The sequence below is a fragment of the Balaenoptera acutorostrata genome, chromosome 10, assembly GCF_949987535.1.
Source record: "Balaenoptera acutorostrata chromosome 10, mBalAcu1.1, whole genome shotgun sequence".
Taxonomy (NCBI): domain Eukaryota; kingdom Metazoa; phylum Chordata; class Mammalia; order Artiodactyla; family Balaenopteridae; genus Balaenoptera; species Balaenoptera acutorostrata.
This window is the reverse complement of record NC_080073.1, coordinates 6,995,167-7,010,512: the sequence shown is the minus strand read 5'-3', so window position 1 is coordinate 7,010,512 and position 15,346 is coordinate 6,995,167. Positions and strand designations below refer to the sequence as shown.

At 54.3% G+C, this 15,346-nt stretch overlaps 1 protein-coding gene across 8 annotated transcripts in view; it reads right to left on the bottom strand.

Moving 5' to 3' along the window:
* ATP2B2 (ATPase plasma membrane Ca2+ transporting 2) overlaps window positions 1-15,346 on the bottom strand; it is a 115,759-nt gene that overhangs the window by 49,114 nt on the left and 51,299 nt on the right. For 4 of the 8 annotated variants that reach the window (XM_057555229.1, XM_057555230.1, XM_057555225.1 and 1 more), the window contains exons 5-10: window positions 14,070-14,195; window positions 12,446-12,478; window positions 11,283-11,342; window positions 6,100-6,141; window positions 5,145-5,303; window positions 1,885-2,099 (exon numbers count right to left, since the gene is read on the bottom strand). In XM_057555229.1, the coding sequence (XP_057411212.1) occupies window positions 1,885-2,099; window positions 5,145-5,303; window positions 6,100-6,141; window positions 11,283-11,342; window positions 12,446-12,478; window positions 14,070-14,195 (635 nt within the window). The remainder of the gene's footprint in view (window positions 1-1,884; window positions 2,100-5,144; window positions 5,304-6,099; window positions 6,142-11,282; window positions 11,343-12,445; window positions 12,479-14,069; window positions 14,196-15,346) is intronic. The other 4 variants (XM_057555224.1, XM_057555227.1, XM_007192572.3 and 1 more) reach the window with 2 other exon arrangements.

The window sequence follows — 15,346 nt, the reverse complement described above, 5'->3', positions numbered from 1 at the left end:
TTGATGACGGCTCCCAGGGGCTAGGTCCAGGCTCAGAAAGGGGAGAGTTTGCCCCTCCTGGGTTGGGGGAGCTGTACTAAGTACTAAGTTTATCACGTGACTGTACAAGTAACACTACCTAAGGCAGCTGAAGGCACAGGTGCCAGAGATACAAACTACAGGTGTAGAGGCCTAACAATGTCTGTATGGGGAGCCCCAAAACCGAAGCTGTGAGACTTTTAAGGAGACCTCGAGCTCAACTGGGTGGCTTGTGGGGTCCCGGCTCACGGCAGGGTGAGGTCTCCATCTCCGGGCCCCAGGCCCCCGATCAGCATTGTGCTGTGACCTGTTTGGGCTTTGGTTTGTGGGATGGAGTTTCTTCGAGAACCCCAAAACAAGGAGATGATAAGGGCGGTATCCTTTACACATAGCTGCCACTTTCTGGCACCTGCCCTGAGATCTCTTTTCTGTATGAAATTACATCGGTGAGCCCAGCCCAAATTCCAGCTTGGAAACTGACGCTCATCGTGCCCTCTGGAGGCTCTGCATTCTCGGAGCGAATGCCTTGTTTTTAAACATGACCTGGCCTCTGCCCTGGCAGGGACATCCTGGACTCAGGGTCCTGGGAAACAGGAGCGCAGGGCCTTGCTCTCCTAGGTGGGGGAAACCACGGGACCAAGGGAAAATGATGAGCCCAGGGTGTGAGGACCTGGGGGTGAGCCAGGCTTGAAGTGTCCCCAGGAGGGTCAGGCGCCCAGCGCTCATGAGATGCCAGCCCCTTACCCCAGCGTTTGGGCTCCACCGACGGCCATGGGCCTGGGAGCAGAAGGAGGTGGGGCTCTGCCATCAGGGTGGCGTTTAGGAGCACCCCCCCAGACCCAAGGCATTCATGGGCCTACTTGCCCTTTATTGACCTGCTTTTAAAACTTCATATTTTTAGCCCATCTCCTGAGAGGAGGGGGATTTTTTTTTTTAAATAATAGAAGCTATTGTTTTTATTTATTTTTTTAATTAAAAATATTTTTTTTTCTTTTTTAAAAATAGTTATTTATTTATTTATGGCTGCGTTGGGTCTTCGTTGCTGCGTGCGGGCTTTCTCTAGTTGTGGTGAGCAGGGGCTACTCTTCGTTGCAGTGCACGGGCTCTAGGTGCGTGGGCTTCAGTACTCGTGGCGTGTGGGCTGAGTAGTTGTGGCTCACAGGCTCTAGAGCGCAGACTCAGTAGTTGTGGTGCACAGGCTTAGTTGCTCCGCGGCATGTGGGATCTTCCCAGACCAGGGCTTGAACCCGTGTCCCCTGCATTGGCAGGCAGATTCTCAACTACTGCGCCACCAGAGAAGTCCGAGGAGGAGCTTTCATAAAACCAGACATCCTTTTTATTTTAGGCTTATCCCTTTCAAACTTCAGGGAGCAAACTCCGAGATTAGTCATACAAGTACTATGGCTACAGCGGGGCCTAAGGCTGCGATGGCCAGGCTTCTGCCTACGTTTGGTGGGACGGGGTGGGTGTGGGCCTGTAGGGTGATACCTGCATCTAATTTATTTTTTTAAAGTTGAGTTGATTGTCAATGTTTAAAAATCAGGAGAGTTTATGTTAAGTCCAGATTTCTGGCTTCTCTTTGAAAAAATGTGAATATCTGGCAACACTGGACCCCATCCCTACAAGGCGACACTTGGCTGTGCTGAATAACAGCTGTCCCCTTAGCCAGGGTGTGGCTCTCCTGGAGGCATGTGAGTTTCAGCCTCCTGCATGCATTCTCTCTCCGAGCTTCCACCGTCCCCACTCCCTCTACTTGGCTCTTCTCTCAGCCCCGGCACTGGCTCCGCCGGCCACCCCACGGACCCCCAGCTGGGGGCAGCTGATCTCAGTGGCATCAGCTGGCCCGCCCTGCTCTCCCCTCCTCACCTTCACCGAGTAGGCCAGTGAGATGGTGACAGCCAGAGGGAGCCCCTCGGGCACAGCGACCACCAGCACCGTCACACCAATGATGAAGAACTTGACGAAGTACTGCACGTAGACGGGCGTGCACTCGGGCAACCATGGCTTCTTGTTGACCACGAAGGTGTCCACGGTGAAGTAGAGCACCAGGATGATCACCGTGATGGCTGACATCACCAGGCCTGTGACACGGGTGGGAGGAGACCTGTCAGGGGATTTCCTGGGGGTGCGGGGCCCCGGGAAGGGAGATGTGGACCAAAGCCTTGGCTCAAAGGGCTCTGGGGTCAGGCAGGCCCTAGCTCACACCCCAGCTCAGCTTGGTGGCCTGGGGCAAGTCCTTAATCCTTAAAGAGCCTCAGTTTCTTCCTCTGTACAATGGGGATGCATATTTATTTCACATGGTTTTGTAAGGATCAAATGCGATGAATGCATGTAAATTGCCTAGTACAGTGCCCGACGCATAGTAGGTGCTGAGTGAGCATGTGGATAAGTAAGTACTTGCACGGTGCCCTCACACATAGGATGTGCAGAGGGTACCACTTATTTCCTCCTGCCTTCAGGTACATTCTATTTCCTATTCCAGGAACTAGGGACACGGCAGTAAAGAGGACAGAGTCCCTTTCAGCCCTTGGGAAGCTGAGATTCTAGAGGGGGAGGCAGACAAGAAACAAACACACGAACAAGATAATTCAGATACAGATAACGCCGTCAAGAAAAACTCCAGGATGACGTGGTAGGAAGTGACATGGGCTGAAGATCCGAAAACAACCCAAATGTCCATTGACAGATGAATGGATAAAGAAAATGTGGGCTATACGTACAATGGAATATTATTCAGCTTTAAAAAGAAGGAAATCCTGCCATTTGCAACAACATGGCTGGACCTGAAGGGCTTTATGCTCAGTAAAATAGGCCAGACACAGAAGGACTTATCTGAACAATCTAAAATAGTCAAACCCATAGAAGCAGAGAATAGAAGGGAGGTTGCCAGGGGCTGCAGGGAGGGGAAGAGGAGAGTTGTTTTTAGTGGGGAAAAAGTTTCAGTTATGCAAGATGAGAAAGTTCTAGAGCTCTGCCGTATAGCATAGCGCCAATAGTTTAACAATGCAGTATTGTGCACTTCATAATTGCTTAAGAGGATCTTAAGTGTTCTTACCCAAAAAACAAAAACCGAAAAAACCCATGAAAGAACACAAGGGAATTTTTGGAGGTGGTGGATAAGTTTAGTACCTTGGTTGTGGTGACTGGTATCATGGGCATATGCATATGTGGAAACTCATCACGCATTAAACGTGTGCAATTTTTTAATATATAAATTATATCTTAATAAAACTAAAAAGAAAAAGAAAAAAAATGCGACATGGGCTGGTAGATCCAGTGGCTACTTTAGCTAGGGTGGCCAGGGAAGACTTCCTGGAGGAGGTGATATTTGAGCAGACAGAGGAATGATGAGCAGCCAGGTAGTGACCTGGGGGAAGAGTGTTCCAGGCTGAGGAAACAGCAGGGGCTCGGGGAGGGGAAGTGACTTGCCCGAGGCCACAGGCCAGGGAGGCACTGTAGAATTAGCATCTGCAGGGGGCTACTGGCTGCTGGCAGGATCGCTCTTGCCAGCCCCGTGCGCCCAACTACCCCTGTCTGCTGCATGTGCTGTACAGCTGCCGCTGAGGCTGCCCACACCTGAAGCCTCTGCCAGAGGAGGATGATTGCTTGGGCAACTGGCGTCTCCTTGTCACAAAGTGCCTGGGAGTCCACCCACCCCAGTTTGGTGGCCAATATCCAATGGCTGAGGTGGAGGTCCAGAAGCCCAGACACCTTGCTGCAGGGCAGGTCAGACCCTGCAGAGGTACCATGCTCCAGAGCTCCCCGTAAGATCAGGCAGAGACTGGGATTTCTCCAGAAACCCCGGCTGCCTCTGCTTCTTCCTGGGCTCTGTTGCATCCCTGACCCTTCACGGGTCTCACCTGAGAGCACCCCGCCAGATCCTGTGCCCACCCACGTCAGGTTCTGCTTTCAGGCAATTCAGCCCAGGAGAGAAACAGAGGTGGGATTTGAACCAGAAGTGCTAGACTCTGAACTCCATGCCTGGCAGAGCTGAGTAGGGGAGGGAGATGAGTGAGGACTGTGAAGGCCACGGGGTGGCTCTCGTCGCTTCGTTCCTTGCCCTCCAGAGCCACGTTTCCGTGGAGTTTTCTCCGTGGCGGGGATGGAGGAAATCCCTGGACCCATCACTGCCCCGCCCGCACCGCCAGCTGCGGAGACACAGGGCCGGCTTGATCCCTGTCTGACAGTTGCAGAGGCGGGAAGCCAAGCTCCCAGCAGCCGGGAGCTGTCATCAGGCCCCCAAGTTTAAATATAGACAGTCAAGCCTGTAATTTGCCTCTTTTCTCCACGCTGTGGTGCCTATAATTAGAGCCGGGAGACAGCCACGGAGGAGCAGGCAGCCAGGTGGGGAGGCCTTGGCGTCTGCCACATCCTTACCCGGGAGGGGAGGCCAAGGCCGTGTCAGGGCGGCAGGGCTCACCTTGTTTCTGGGCTCGGCTTCCCGGGGCAAGAGGGGCCGTCATCAGCCATCACCTGCAGCTACTAACTCGGGAGACCCGGCTTGTGCTGGGGCTCAAACAAGGGGCTTCTCACCGGGCTCCTGGCACTGCCCTCCACTTCTTCAATCTTTCCTCTGCACGGCAGCTGGGCGGTCATCATACAGCTCAACTCCATCCCTGCCTTCCCCTGCTCACACCTCTTCCAGGGCTCCCACTGTCCTCAGGATAAAGCCTGCATTGCAAACTCCAGGCCCTACAGGGTCTGCCCCCTGTCCAGCCACCACACCTGCCAAGTGCTGAGCGCCTGTACGGGTAAATAATCTCCTTTACTCCTCATAGCAACCTGTGAAGTAGGGACTACGGGATCCCAAGTCCACAGACCGGGAGGCGGAGGCTCAGAGCTCGGTGAAGGTACCTGCCCAAGTTCTCAGAGCTGTGGCTGGACGAGAACACAGGCAGGCTTCCCCCAGAGCCCACGCTTTTACCTTCACTCTTCTGCCTAAGTGCGAATTGAGTGCCTACTGTATAAGGACTCAGACTTGTTCTGTGGCAGAGACGGGTGGGTCTCGCGCATGCCCTCACTTTGCCGAGGAGGTAACTGCGGCCCAGGTCGGGGCAGGGCCCTGCCTGGGGTCCCCCTGCACGCCCCGTGTCCCCCCGTGCCATGTGCCGGGGCCGCGTGCTCACCCGCCTTGCCGATCTGCACAGCCAGCTTGGTGAGCTTGCCCTGCAGCACCGACTTCTCCTTCTTGTGCATGTTGGCCTTCTTCTTGTCATCAGTGTCGCCGCCCTCGGCACTCTTGAGGGGCTGCATCTCCATGGCGGCCGCCCCGTCCTGCTGTTTGGCTGCAGGGGGCAGAGCACACGTGCACACACACAGACACAGACACAGACACACACACACACACACCCAGGTTAGCCTGCAGGGTGGGGATGTTGGCACCCACCCAACTGCCCAGCGGAGCACGGTGAGGCCCTCACTCCCCAGCCTGGGCCCCCGCATGGCCGGCACACGATCCCCGTGATGGGGGGTTGGTCTCTTCCTGCTGGAGACCCTGGTCCCAGGGCCACTGGCTGCCTTGGACCTGGAATTCAGGACACAGCAGGGAGTGACATGGCTGCACCCTGGATTTCCAGCAGGAGTGGGCGAGGGTCCCCCCTGGGCCTGCACAAGCCCACAGACCCTTCCCCCAGTGGCTCCTCAACTTCTCCACGTTCAGACAAGACACAGGCTTGGGCTTTGCCCAGTTGCTCCCTGGGCCATGTTGCTGGATATTAAGTAGTCACTAGACAGAAGGGACACAAAGGGGGCTTAAAAAGTAGAAGAGAGTGTCCTCATCCACAGGTGTCAAGCTCCTCCTCCTTCAGCACAGGCCTGGGGCCTGACCCCTTAGCCCCTAAAGATCTCAGAGACCCAGCTGCAAGTCTTCAGCTGAACGGGCAGCATAGCTCAAAGGCTGGGGAGAAGCTGGCTTGTGGTGGCCTGTCCTCAACGGGTACTGCCTCCATCTGACCTGGCACCAAGCTGCCCACCCCCCCAAAGGTGTCAGGCGCCCGTAGGCATGGACGTCTGCCTCTGTTGTGGCCCTCAGAACCGGCGGGGAGGGGCCGCAGGGACCACAGGTTAATACAAAAGGGTTACCTTTGCTCTGGCTGGCGTCCACATTGCCATCCTGCATTTTACCTACACGACAAAGAATTTTAACAGACAACAGAGAATCAGACAACACACGTTGGTCACCATGAAGACGCAACAGGGCCACAGACATTCATGTCAGATGGAGGGAGGGCCAAGCCGGCTCCGCCCTTCTGTGCAGGGACGCCGGGGAGGCCACTGAGACAAGAGCAAACCCGTGGTGGCTGCAGGCTCTCTCTTGATTCTCTGGGGGCACAGAGAGAGCACTTCTGGGATTATTTTGGCCCTGAGCATTTTACAGATTAACCGGCAGCCTTTGAGGGTAAAGGAACCATAGTTGGCTGGCAGGAAGCAGAAGGAGTGGGAGATCTAAGGTCCCCAGTGATTAATTTGGAATTTTGTTGGTGCCTTTTGTGGGCTGAGAGGAGGCAAAGGGAAATATGAGAGAGAGGGAGAGGGAGAGAGAGAGAGAGAGAGAGAGAGAGAGAGAGAGAGAGAGAGAGAGAGAGAGCAGTTGATTCTAGAATGGGGAGGAGTTTGGTCAATGTGTTCCTTAGTTTCTGGCTCCAGGAGGGATGATTCCACTTTCTCCTTCTCCTGGTGAAGGGGTGTGAAGCCACGACATGGAGAACCCCGCCGCCCAGCCTCACTGAGAGTGACTCAGGCAAAGGGTGGGCAGGGGCTCCCCAGCGGTGGGCTCTGAGGTGCCCACATGTGTCCAGGGGCCTGGTGGCAGTGCCCTGGCTCCCAAGGGGAAGCTGCCGACCCCTCCCCTCCACTGAGCTGTGTGCTCTTTATTCTGGGTTGACCAGCTCAGGCCACAGCAGACAGGTGAAGTCTGGCTGGTGGGATCCCCTGGGTGCCCCCAGCCCCCGACCCCAGCCCTGCCTATCAGGGCCAGATGCTGCCTAGTGCTGGGCCTGGGGCTCCCCACCCCCTAACCAGGGCCACCGGGGAGGCCGCCTCCCCAGTCTCAGCCCAAGGCGTGTGGCCTGCACTCACAGGGTAGGAGGTATTGGTGACTGCTGCCTGGTAGCCAGACACCTGCCTTCACTTGCTGGCACTGCAGGGGTCGGGGGGCACCCTTCCTGTCCCGTGGGCTCACCCTGAGCTTTGCCCAATGGCTCGCCACCTCAGAAGGACTCTGAGAAGGTTGCCCCCCCGCCCCAGCCATTTGCTGAGAAGGAGATGTTCACAGCTCAGGTTCCAGGCACATACATGACCACCACAGTTTCATCTGGGCCTCACCACATCCTACCGGGACGCTCCAGATCACACCCACTGACAGATGAAAAACTGTGGCTCAGGGAGGGACACTCAGCAGGGCCTCTGCCAGGTCTCAGCTGGTAAATGGAGAGCTGGCCCCAAAGTACATGCACATTTCTGCCCCCATCGGGGAGAATGCAGCCACCCCCAGTCCCCTGAGCCCGGGGGAGGGCAGGCGTCGAGGCGGCGCTGGTGGGACCGGGCTCCTGAAGCTGATGTTTCGAAACCAACTAGCCGTGTGGCTTCACCTCTCCCAGCCTCGCTTCCATCTCTGTAACCAGGGGTGGCCACGTCGCCTCCCCGGAGCTCCTAAAAATTGCCGTAGTGATAACCACTCGCCCAGCAGCCTTTGGCAGTTTGCAAGTGTCTCTGATCTTGTCAGTTTTCCTGATACGCTGCAAGGTGGGGCAGGAGGGGTTTTCATCACTCTTATTTTACAGATGAGGAAACTGGGGCCGAGGGAGGTTCAGAGGCAGCTGTCATTTATAGAGCATCCTGACGACCGTCCTGAGGCTGCGTGAGAAGTTCCGTAAACACTGTCATCCCCACCACCATATCCGTTACAGGTGACTCAGAGGGGAGAAGTGGCTTCCTGGATGCCAGCCCCGCACCATCACTCCAAGGTCAGGGCAGGGCTGTTCCCACTGCCTCTCCCAGCGAAGGGTCAGTGACCCGCCCCGGGGTTTAAAGAGAAAGGTCCCCGTTGCTCTATTGTAAAATTCTTTCTACTGGATTAGAAACAAAACAGAAAAAGGCTTTTTGGAACCAATAGGAATTAAGTACAATAATTATTTTTATTTTTAAAAATAATTTTACTAACTGGGCTAAAGGGTACCAGAGGACTCCTCTTCAATAGTTTGGTGTTAGATGGCACAAAGCGGCCTTTATCTGCATTGCATATTATCAGATGCAATAGCCCGCATGTGCCCATCAACCAAGCTAGCAATTTCCTCTTTTATTTCCATAGTGACCACATGGCCAGAAAAATAATCAACAATGCATATGTTTGAGGGAGGGAGCCATATCCTGGGGGTGCTTTGGTTCAGATGGCCTCGTTTCTCAGAAGCAAGGGACTCATCTGGGGTTCTCCTTAGCCAAATGGGTACTTGCCTGGCCCTGGAACTGTGGTGGGACGTTGCTCTGGTCCCCCATGGGATGTGGAAGACGGGCTGTGATTCAGGGGAGCTGAGATGGAGGACAGGACCCAAGATGGGGAACCGGGGTGGAGACCTGGAGGCCCCTCTGCATCAGATGCTAGATGCAGCTTTGCTAAATGGGTCTGTCCTCTCCATGCACTGTGAGGGTCATGGGTGCAGAAGGCTTCGATGTGGAAGGTTCATGGTGAGAAGACCCGATAAACAAGCTTAGGGGAGACAGGTCCTAAATAGGAGACCTGGGAGGTGTCACTTCCCTTCCCTGTGCCTCCGTTTCTCTCTCTGTGAAAAACAACAATTTCAACCAAGGTGATGCTTATGAAAAGCACTGCAAAGTACCTTGTTAATGTCCAGAGTTAAGAGTGATGTATAATTTATCAGGATGTATTCTATAGTGATATATCAATAAATATAAAAGAAATAATAAAATAAAAATGGCAATTATAATGCCTCCAAAATGAATGGAACACCCCTACCTTTCAGTTGGGAGGGGCTTGGCGGAGTGGAGTGAGGAGGGCATCCTGCCACCTGAGTGTGTTTTCCACATCCAGGTCATCCTGATTTGGCTCAGACGAAGGAGGGGAAAGGAACAGTTAATTCTCTCACTCACCAAGGCTCAGCTTAGCACCCCTCAGCCTTTAGTGCACTCTGCCTGGAGCCTGGAAAGCACGTTAGAACGCAGGTTCTCATTCAGTAGGTCTGGGTGGGGCCTGAGATTCTGCATTTCTAACAAACTCCTGGGAGATGCCCAGGCTTCTGGTCCTCCGACCTCAATTCGAGTAGCAACAGCTTAGAGTACTGGTTCCAAAGTATATTTTGGGGGTCTACCAATCCCATGACATTCAGCCAGGAAAGGTCCCGCAGCCAAATCAGCCTGGGAAACCCTGCGTGGCTCTGTAACTCTCCACCATACACAGCACAATCAAGGCTATCCCTCTGCAACAAGGAAGAAACCAATTTTACCCAGTGGGTTCTTAAACACCTTTGACCACAGGATCCTTTCCTTGGGCAGGGGCGTTGGTGGTGGGGAAGACTTCTTAACGTCCTTGTGAAGTTTACAAGACATCCGCAAGAGTGGCACACACTTGACAGCCAGGTAGGCCTGGGTTTACATCCCAGCTTTGCTACTTTCTAGCTCTGTAACGCTGGACTAGTGTCTTGACCTCCCTGAGGCTCAGTTTCCTCATCTTTAAAGTGGGGACAAAAAACTCTGAATCACAGGGTTATTGTGAGGATTCAATGAGATGCTTGCAAAGTGCCTGGTGCACAGGAGGTGGTTAAGGAATGACAGTTCCCCATCTTTTCCTGCAGTTTTTCTTGGGACACTTGGAGTTTTCTGCTACAGTGGCAAGTGAGGCTGCCCCTTTTTTGGGACCCACCAGTCGGGATGTGGTCTATATGTTCCCCGAGGCCAGCAGGCTTGTCATCCTGGGGGAAGCAGGATGCCACTTCCTGTTTCCTCCCTGCCACCCCTCAGCCCCCCACGTGGGTTTGCCTACATTGGTTCTTCCTGTTATCTCTTGCCACCCGTCCCTCACACATGACACCTCCCACACCCCAGGCTGTCCTCCTTTCTCCTCCTGTGCCTGAAATAGACCCATACCCGAATTAGTCCTTCTTGGCGAGGCCCTGCTCACAGAGCAGTCTTGCCCAGCCCTTGACATCTGCCGGGGGCGGGGGGGGTGCTTCCATCTTTGGTCAGTTTGAATCGGGTGGTTCACCCAGAGGTCTAGGGCAGGGGATGGGAGGATGAGGCCGGACCAGGACTCCATGTTTTCCAGGAGTGGTGAAGAGTTAATGATATAATAGATGAGAAATCCGCAGCCAGATGCCTGGGATGCGTGACGCTGGAAAAAAGAAAACTTTCCCTCTCCTTCAGTTCTCCGGGGCAATGGTTTCACAACCAAGCCCTAACAGCTCCCAGGAGCAGTCTGGGTGACTTTATGTCAACTAATTTGGGTATGGGGATGTATCTGAGAAGATGGGAGGGTACAGAGATAAGAAATCTTGGAGGCAAATGAATGGAATTCCTTCCTGCCTGTGTGTCAGGAGGTTAAGATGCAGCTCCCAGGTACAGTGGCAGCCCTCTGCCCCCACCACTCATCCCCGAGGAGGCCAGTGAGAACGCAGAGACTCAGGACAAACGCTCCAGCACAGGCAACAGCAAGAAACACCAGTCCACATCCCAGGGACAGAACTAGGCCCGAGCCCAAGCGAACCCCCGGCCCGTTCGCTCCGTGAGAGAAGAGAAAGAATGTCTACCAGTGGCTCAGCCATGCTACGGGGTGGGGCCCAGGAGCTGAGCTCTGGCCTGGGTCCCCCTGCCTCGAGGGAACTGTCGAGTCGAGGACCGGAGCCTTCAGTGGGGACCCAGACACCAGCTTCAGCCTAGGCCCTGACCCCGGGCCTTCTTCCCAAAGCCGGGGCCAGGAACGGGCTTAGGAGAGGGCCACACCAGGTGGGACGCTGCTTCTTGGGGGCCAGATCTGAAGCCAAGGTCACGTCCCTCTTCCAGGCTTCACTGGGGGTCAAGGGCCCAACAGGAGCCAGTGCCATCGTGGCAGCCATGAGTGGGGGCAGAGCTGGGTCCCCGGTGGTGGCTTCTCTCTTAAGCGCCTGCCCCGTGTGAGAGGACGACCGTCCCCGAGCTGCCCATGCACATCCAAGTCTGTGCCATCCAGAATAGGGAGAGGCAAGCCCAGAGTTGAGGGTGGGGGAGACGCCCATCCAACCGAGACCGAGAGCTCGCCCTGGGAGTGGGAGACGTACCATTGACTAGGCTGGTATTTGCACTATCTGTAGCATTTGAACCTGCCGCACCATCAGCCGCTGCGGGGGTGGGAGGGATGGAAAATGCAGTGTGTCACGATGGAGAAAAGCAACAACGCAGGACAGCAACAACAGTCGACATGAACCAACTTGCGGGAAATAAGATGACTACATTCTTAAAAAAACATCTCCGCTGGAGATCAAGAAACTCAAATTTGGGGGTGGAGGTGAAATGTTCCCATAGAGATGCCACAGAAGTCGGGGGAAATGAAATACGGAGGATGATCAATGTGGTTATGTGGGGTGGCACTGTTGGTGGAGAGGTCTGGACCGAGGCACCCCCTTGGCCCGACCAATCAGGCGGGTGCCTTTCAGAGAGGGTTCTATGAGAGGGTCTGGCTGACCATCAGGGCCAGAGGCGCTCATGGCCAGGAGTCGATTCAAAATATTCAGCAAGCAGTGCAGTGCGGGCACTGGCCATTCTGAAGGGGTGTTTGCTACGACCATTGCTGTGTCCCGGAAGAACATCCGTCCATGGCAGTGACTTAGGATTCATGCCCTTGACTCAGGCTACTGCCCATGGCCAACTCCTCCTTCCCTAACTGGCACTCAAAAGATTGCCCCCATAGGAGATGCCCCACCATTTAAAAGGTGACATCAAGCATGTTGTATTTTGTGCATGAGACGGAGAAGGTACTAGCGAGTTTTCCTTAATTTAGGAATCAAAAATGATACGATATGCTCCAATTCACTCTTGCTGTTTTTTCTTGTGGTGGGGAAACGGGTTCTGTGGGAAGGAGAGGGAAGAGATGCCGGGCAAGGTGGCTGTGCTGTGAGGCGAGGGGAAGGTGGGACGGGCTCTGTGGGGTCACGGGGCGCTGAGCGGGCACTGCCTGCCGCTCTCGGGGCTGAGGGCGTGTGGAGGTGGTGGTGGTGTCATCTGCACTGAAAGCCCTGGAAGGGCAGGTAGGCAGACCGGGGTGCTGGCCGGTCCCGTGGGGCTGGCAGTGCACGGGAGCACAGTGGAGGTCTGGTGGGGCAGAGCCCCCAGCAGTCAGGTGCCCCCTTTAGCTGTGTGCTGGGGGTCTAGGGCCAGGGCTCAGGGGTCAATGGCTGCTGCTATTTCTAAAACCCCATCTACCCTGAGGGGTGTCTTACTGTACCTGGTAGCTGAAGGCCATCCCCCTTCTTCACACCTGTGTGATGATTTTTGAGACATGTTAATGAATGAGAAGCACATACACACGCACACGCACACACACACACACCGGTACGCCTGGGGTCATCCTGAAACGGGAGGCTCTAAGCAATGACCCTGGTGGAGGTGATGGAATGGAAGTGCCGAGGGGGTCCAGCCTGGCTGTGCTGCTCGTGGGGGCCTGAGGGGCTGGGCTGCCCTCCCAGATTCCTCCGTCACGTCCCCTCCACATCCCACCTCTTCCTTCTACACTGATGTCCCCATTTCATCAGAGTGCAGGTAAATGTTCAGCAAGGGACTCTGACCTGTGCTTTGGGGCAGAAGAGGCCTGTTTCTTTACTGGCATTTTAAGAAACACCGGTCTGGCCCATGGGAGCTTCTGGGTGCTTCTGCCCCTCACCCAGGCCCCAGTGAGGCCAAGGAAGTGGGCAAAGCTGCTGCAACCTGCCCAACTGCCCGCACCTGGGGCCACAGCTGGCCATAGCTGCTACGTCATTGCATGGACGCTGTCCTGACATGCTCTGGGCCTCTCGGCCAAGACTTGGTCCTCAGTTTCAACCTCAGCTCTCCCAGACCACAGCTTATTTCCATTGCTCCTGCTGGTTGGGCCATCATAATCTTAGGGGTACCCCACCAGGAAATGGGTTTTGCCCCTGGGAACAAGTAACCTTTGACCGTGACCCAGACTTGGTGCCTGGCTGACCTCTGAGAGCCGGAGGGAGGCTGGGTGCCCCTAAAACTGAAGGAGGGGTCATCTATTATCTCATCTCCTTCCCCTGGACTCCAGAAGGTCTGGGTATTGGGCCCCTCCTCTGGAGCTTGCGGAAGGAGACAAAAGATTGCAAATGTGAGAGCGGGGGGTGTCCCCGAGACCGAGTGTGAGTGTCGGGTAAGTAGTCAGCTGTTCTGGGCCAGAGGCTGGGCCTTGGATTTGGGCCTGGTCTGATGGGATTGGGGCTCATGTTTTCCAACCATCCCTCCTCTGCTCTGAGAGGCAGCTGTACCCCAGGCCGACAACCCGCTGCACCAAGGGGAGCCCATGGAGTGAGGAATCTTGTTTGCAGGGGGAGGAGAAGACAGAGCGCAGCTGAGATGGCAGCTCTGGGGACAACGGGGAGGGGCTCACAGCAGTTGATTTGGAGGCACACATTTGGCCACCTTCCCCAGAAGACCCACTTCTGGGGAGAGTCTATACTGGGTGAGTGTGCAGCTGTGCTCAGTGGAGTTAAGAATAGTGGAGGAATTCGCCCAGGTGGGGATTTCTACTCAATATCAGGGGCGATGATGGGACCAGGTCACACTTGAGGCTGGAGACTCAAGAAAAGGCTCAGCACCCTTGGCCTGGCCCAGGGGGAAGGGGGGCCCCCCATGACATGACTGGACAAAACAGAGACTGGAACGAGACCCTGGAGATGGAACAGACAGAGCCTCCTGGCCCAAGAAGGGCCTTGAGGTTACAGGAGGCAGCTGTTGGCACAGGGTATGGACATAAAAGGCACTCAATAACTACTTTGTCGAGTGAATGAGTCAACAAAAAAAAATGTGGCCTTAAGAGCTCCTTTTCTGGTCCACAAGGGGGTTGGGCTTACCTTTCTTGTCTTTCTTCTCTTCCTCCTCACCGCCGGCCCCCAGCAGGGTAAAGATAATGCCGGTCTGAGAGTTCACACCCACGGCGGTCACCACCATCCGTCCAGAGCCCTCCATCACATGAGTCCCTGGGGAAGGGGACGAAAGCCAAGTTACCATTGCACGGCCCAAGCCCCCTCCCCCAAGGAGCGGAAGGAACTCGGTCTCAGTTGACTCCAGGCAATTTGCCTGCTGAGGTCCTAGGGCACCGCCTACAGTTAAGGTTCAAAGTGTGTACTCAAGGTGGGTCCTTTAAAGATGATTTCACCTTGGGATAGTGCTGTGATGGGCCTGGAGCTCAAACACTGCTATACCTCAATTTTTAGGCCCGCAGACAGCTCAAGCCTACCACCTCCTACCCGCTCCTAGAGAATCCCTTCCTCTCTCCTCTCTCTCCCCTTCCCCCTCTCCCAGCCTTACGGGCCAAGCAGGGACCACTCTCTCTTTTCCTTAATGATATATCTAGAACCAGACCTCGTTCTGCAACCAGCAAAAAAAAAAAAAGCCAACTAAGCCCTGGACAGGACTGCTTAAAATGGGGTCCACCAACTTCCCAAAGATCTGGGGAAAGGATTCAGGGCTCTATGAAGTTGGATGAGAAAACAATTACCTCTTTATTTTCACAAACATCAAACTGAAATTTAGCATTTCCCTCTATTAAGAACATAGGCAATAAACCCCAGGAGTGTCAGTGGTGGCCACAACACCATTACATATGTTACAGAAATCATGGGGTTTTTTAAAATATCAGTTTATAGCTGTTGCAGACACTTTTTAGGCTTATCCTTATTTTACAACTAAGGCAATTATTACACTGACTGCTGGATCTTGTTATTCAGTGTGTTAATAAAGAAGCACATATGTTACTACACCACACATTAATTCTTTTTAAATTACTTTAACTATTTCAATATAATTGGCTTCCTTTGTGATCCAGTGTATTTTATTTTATGTATTTCAAAGCTTTATTCCGAATAGGGGTGGCCCATGATGACCTCAGACCTCCCCAGGGGTCTGCGGTGCAAGAAAAGTTAAGAACTCCTTTCCTAGAATTTTAGATTTTTCAAACTGGGTTCCAAAGGGTCCTGGAATTCTTTCAGGGGGCAGGAGGGGAGCCATGCGGGCAAGGGAGGCCTTTGGTCAGAGTGGCCCCAATTTTATTCATCTTTGGGGTTTCTGTGTCAGCTTTTATTTGACAAGAGGGCACTCTGCCTAGTAAAGAATCTAAATAAATGAAGTT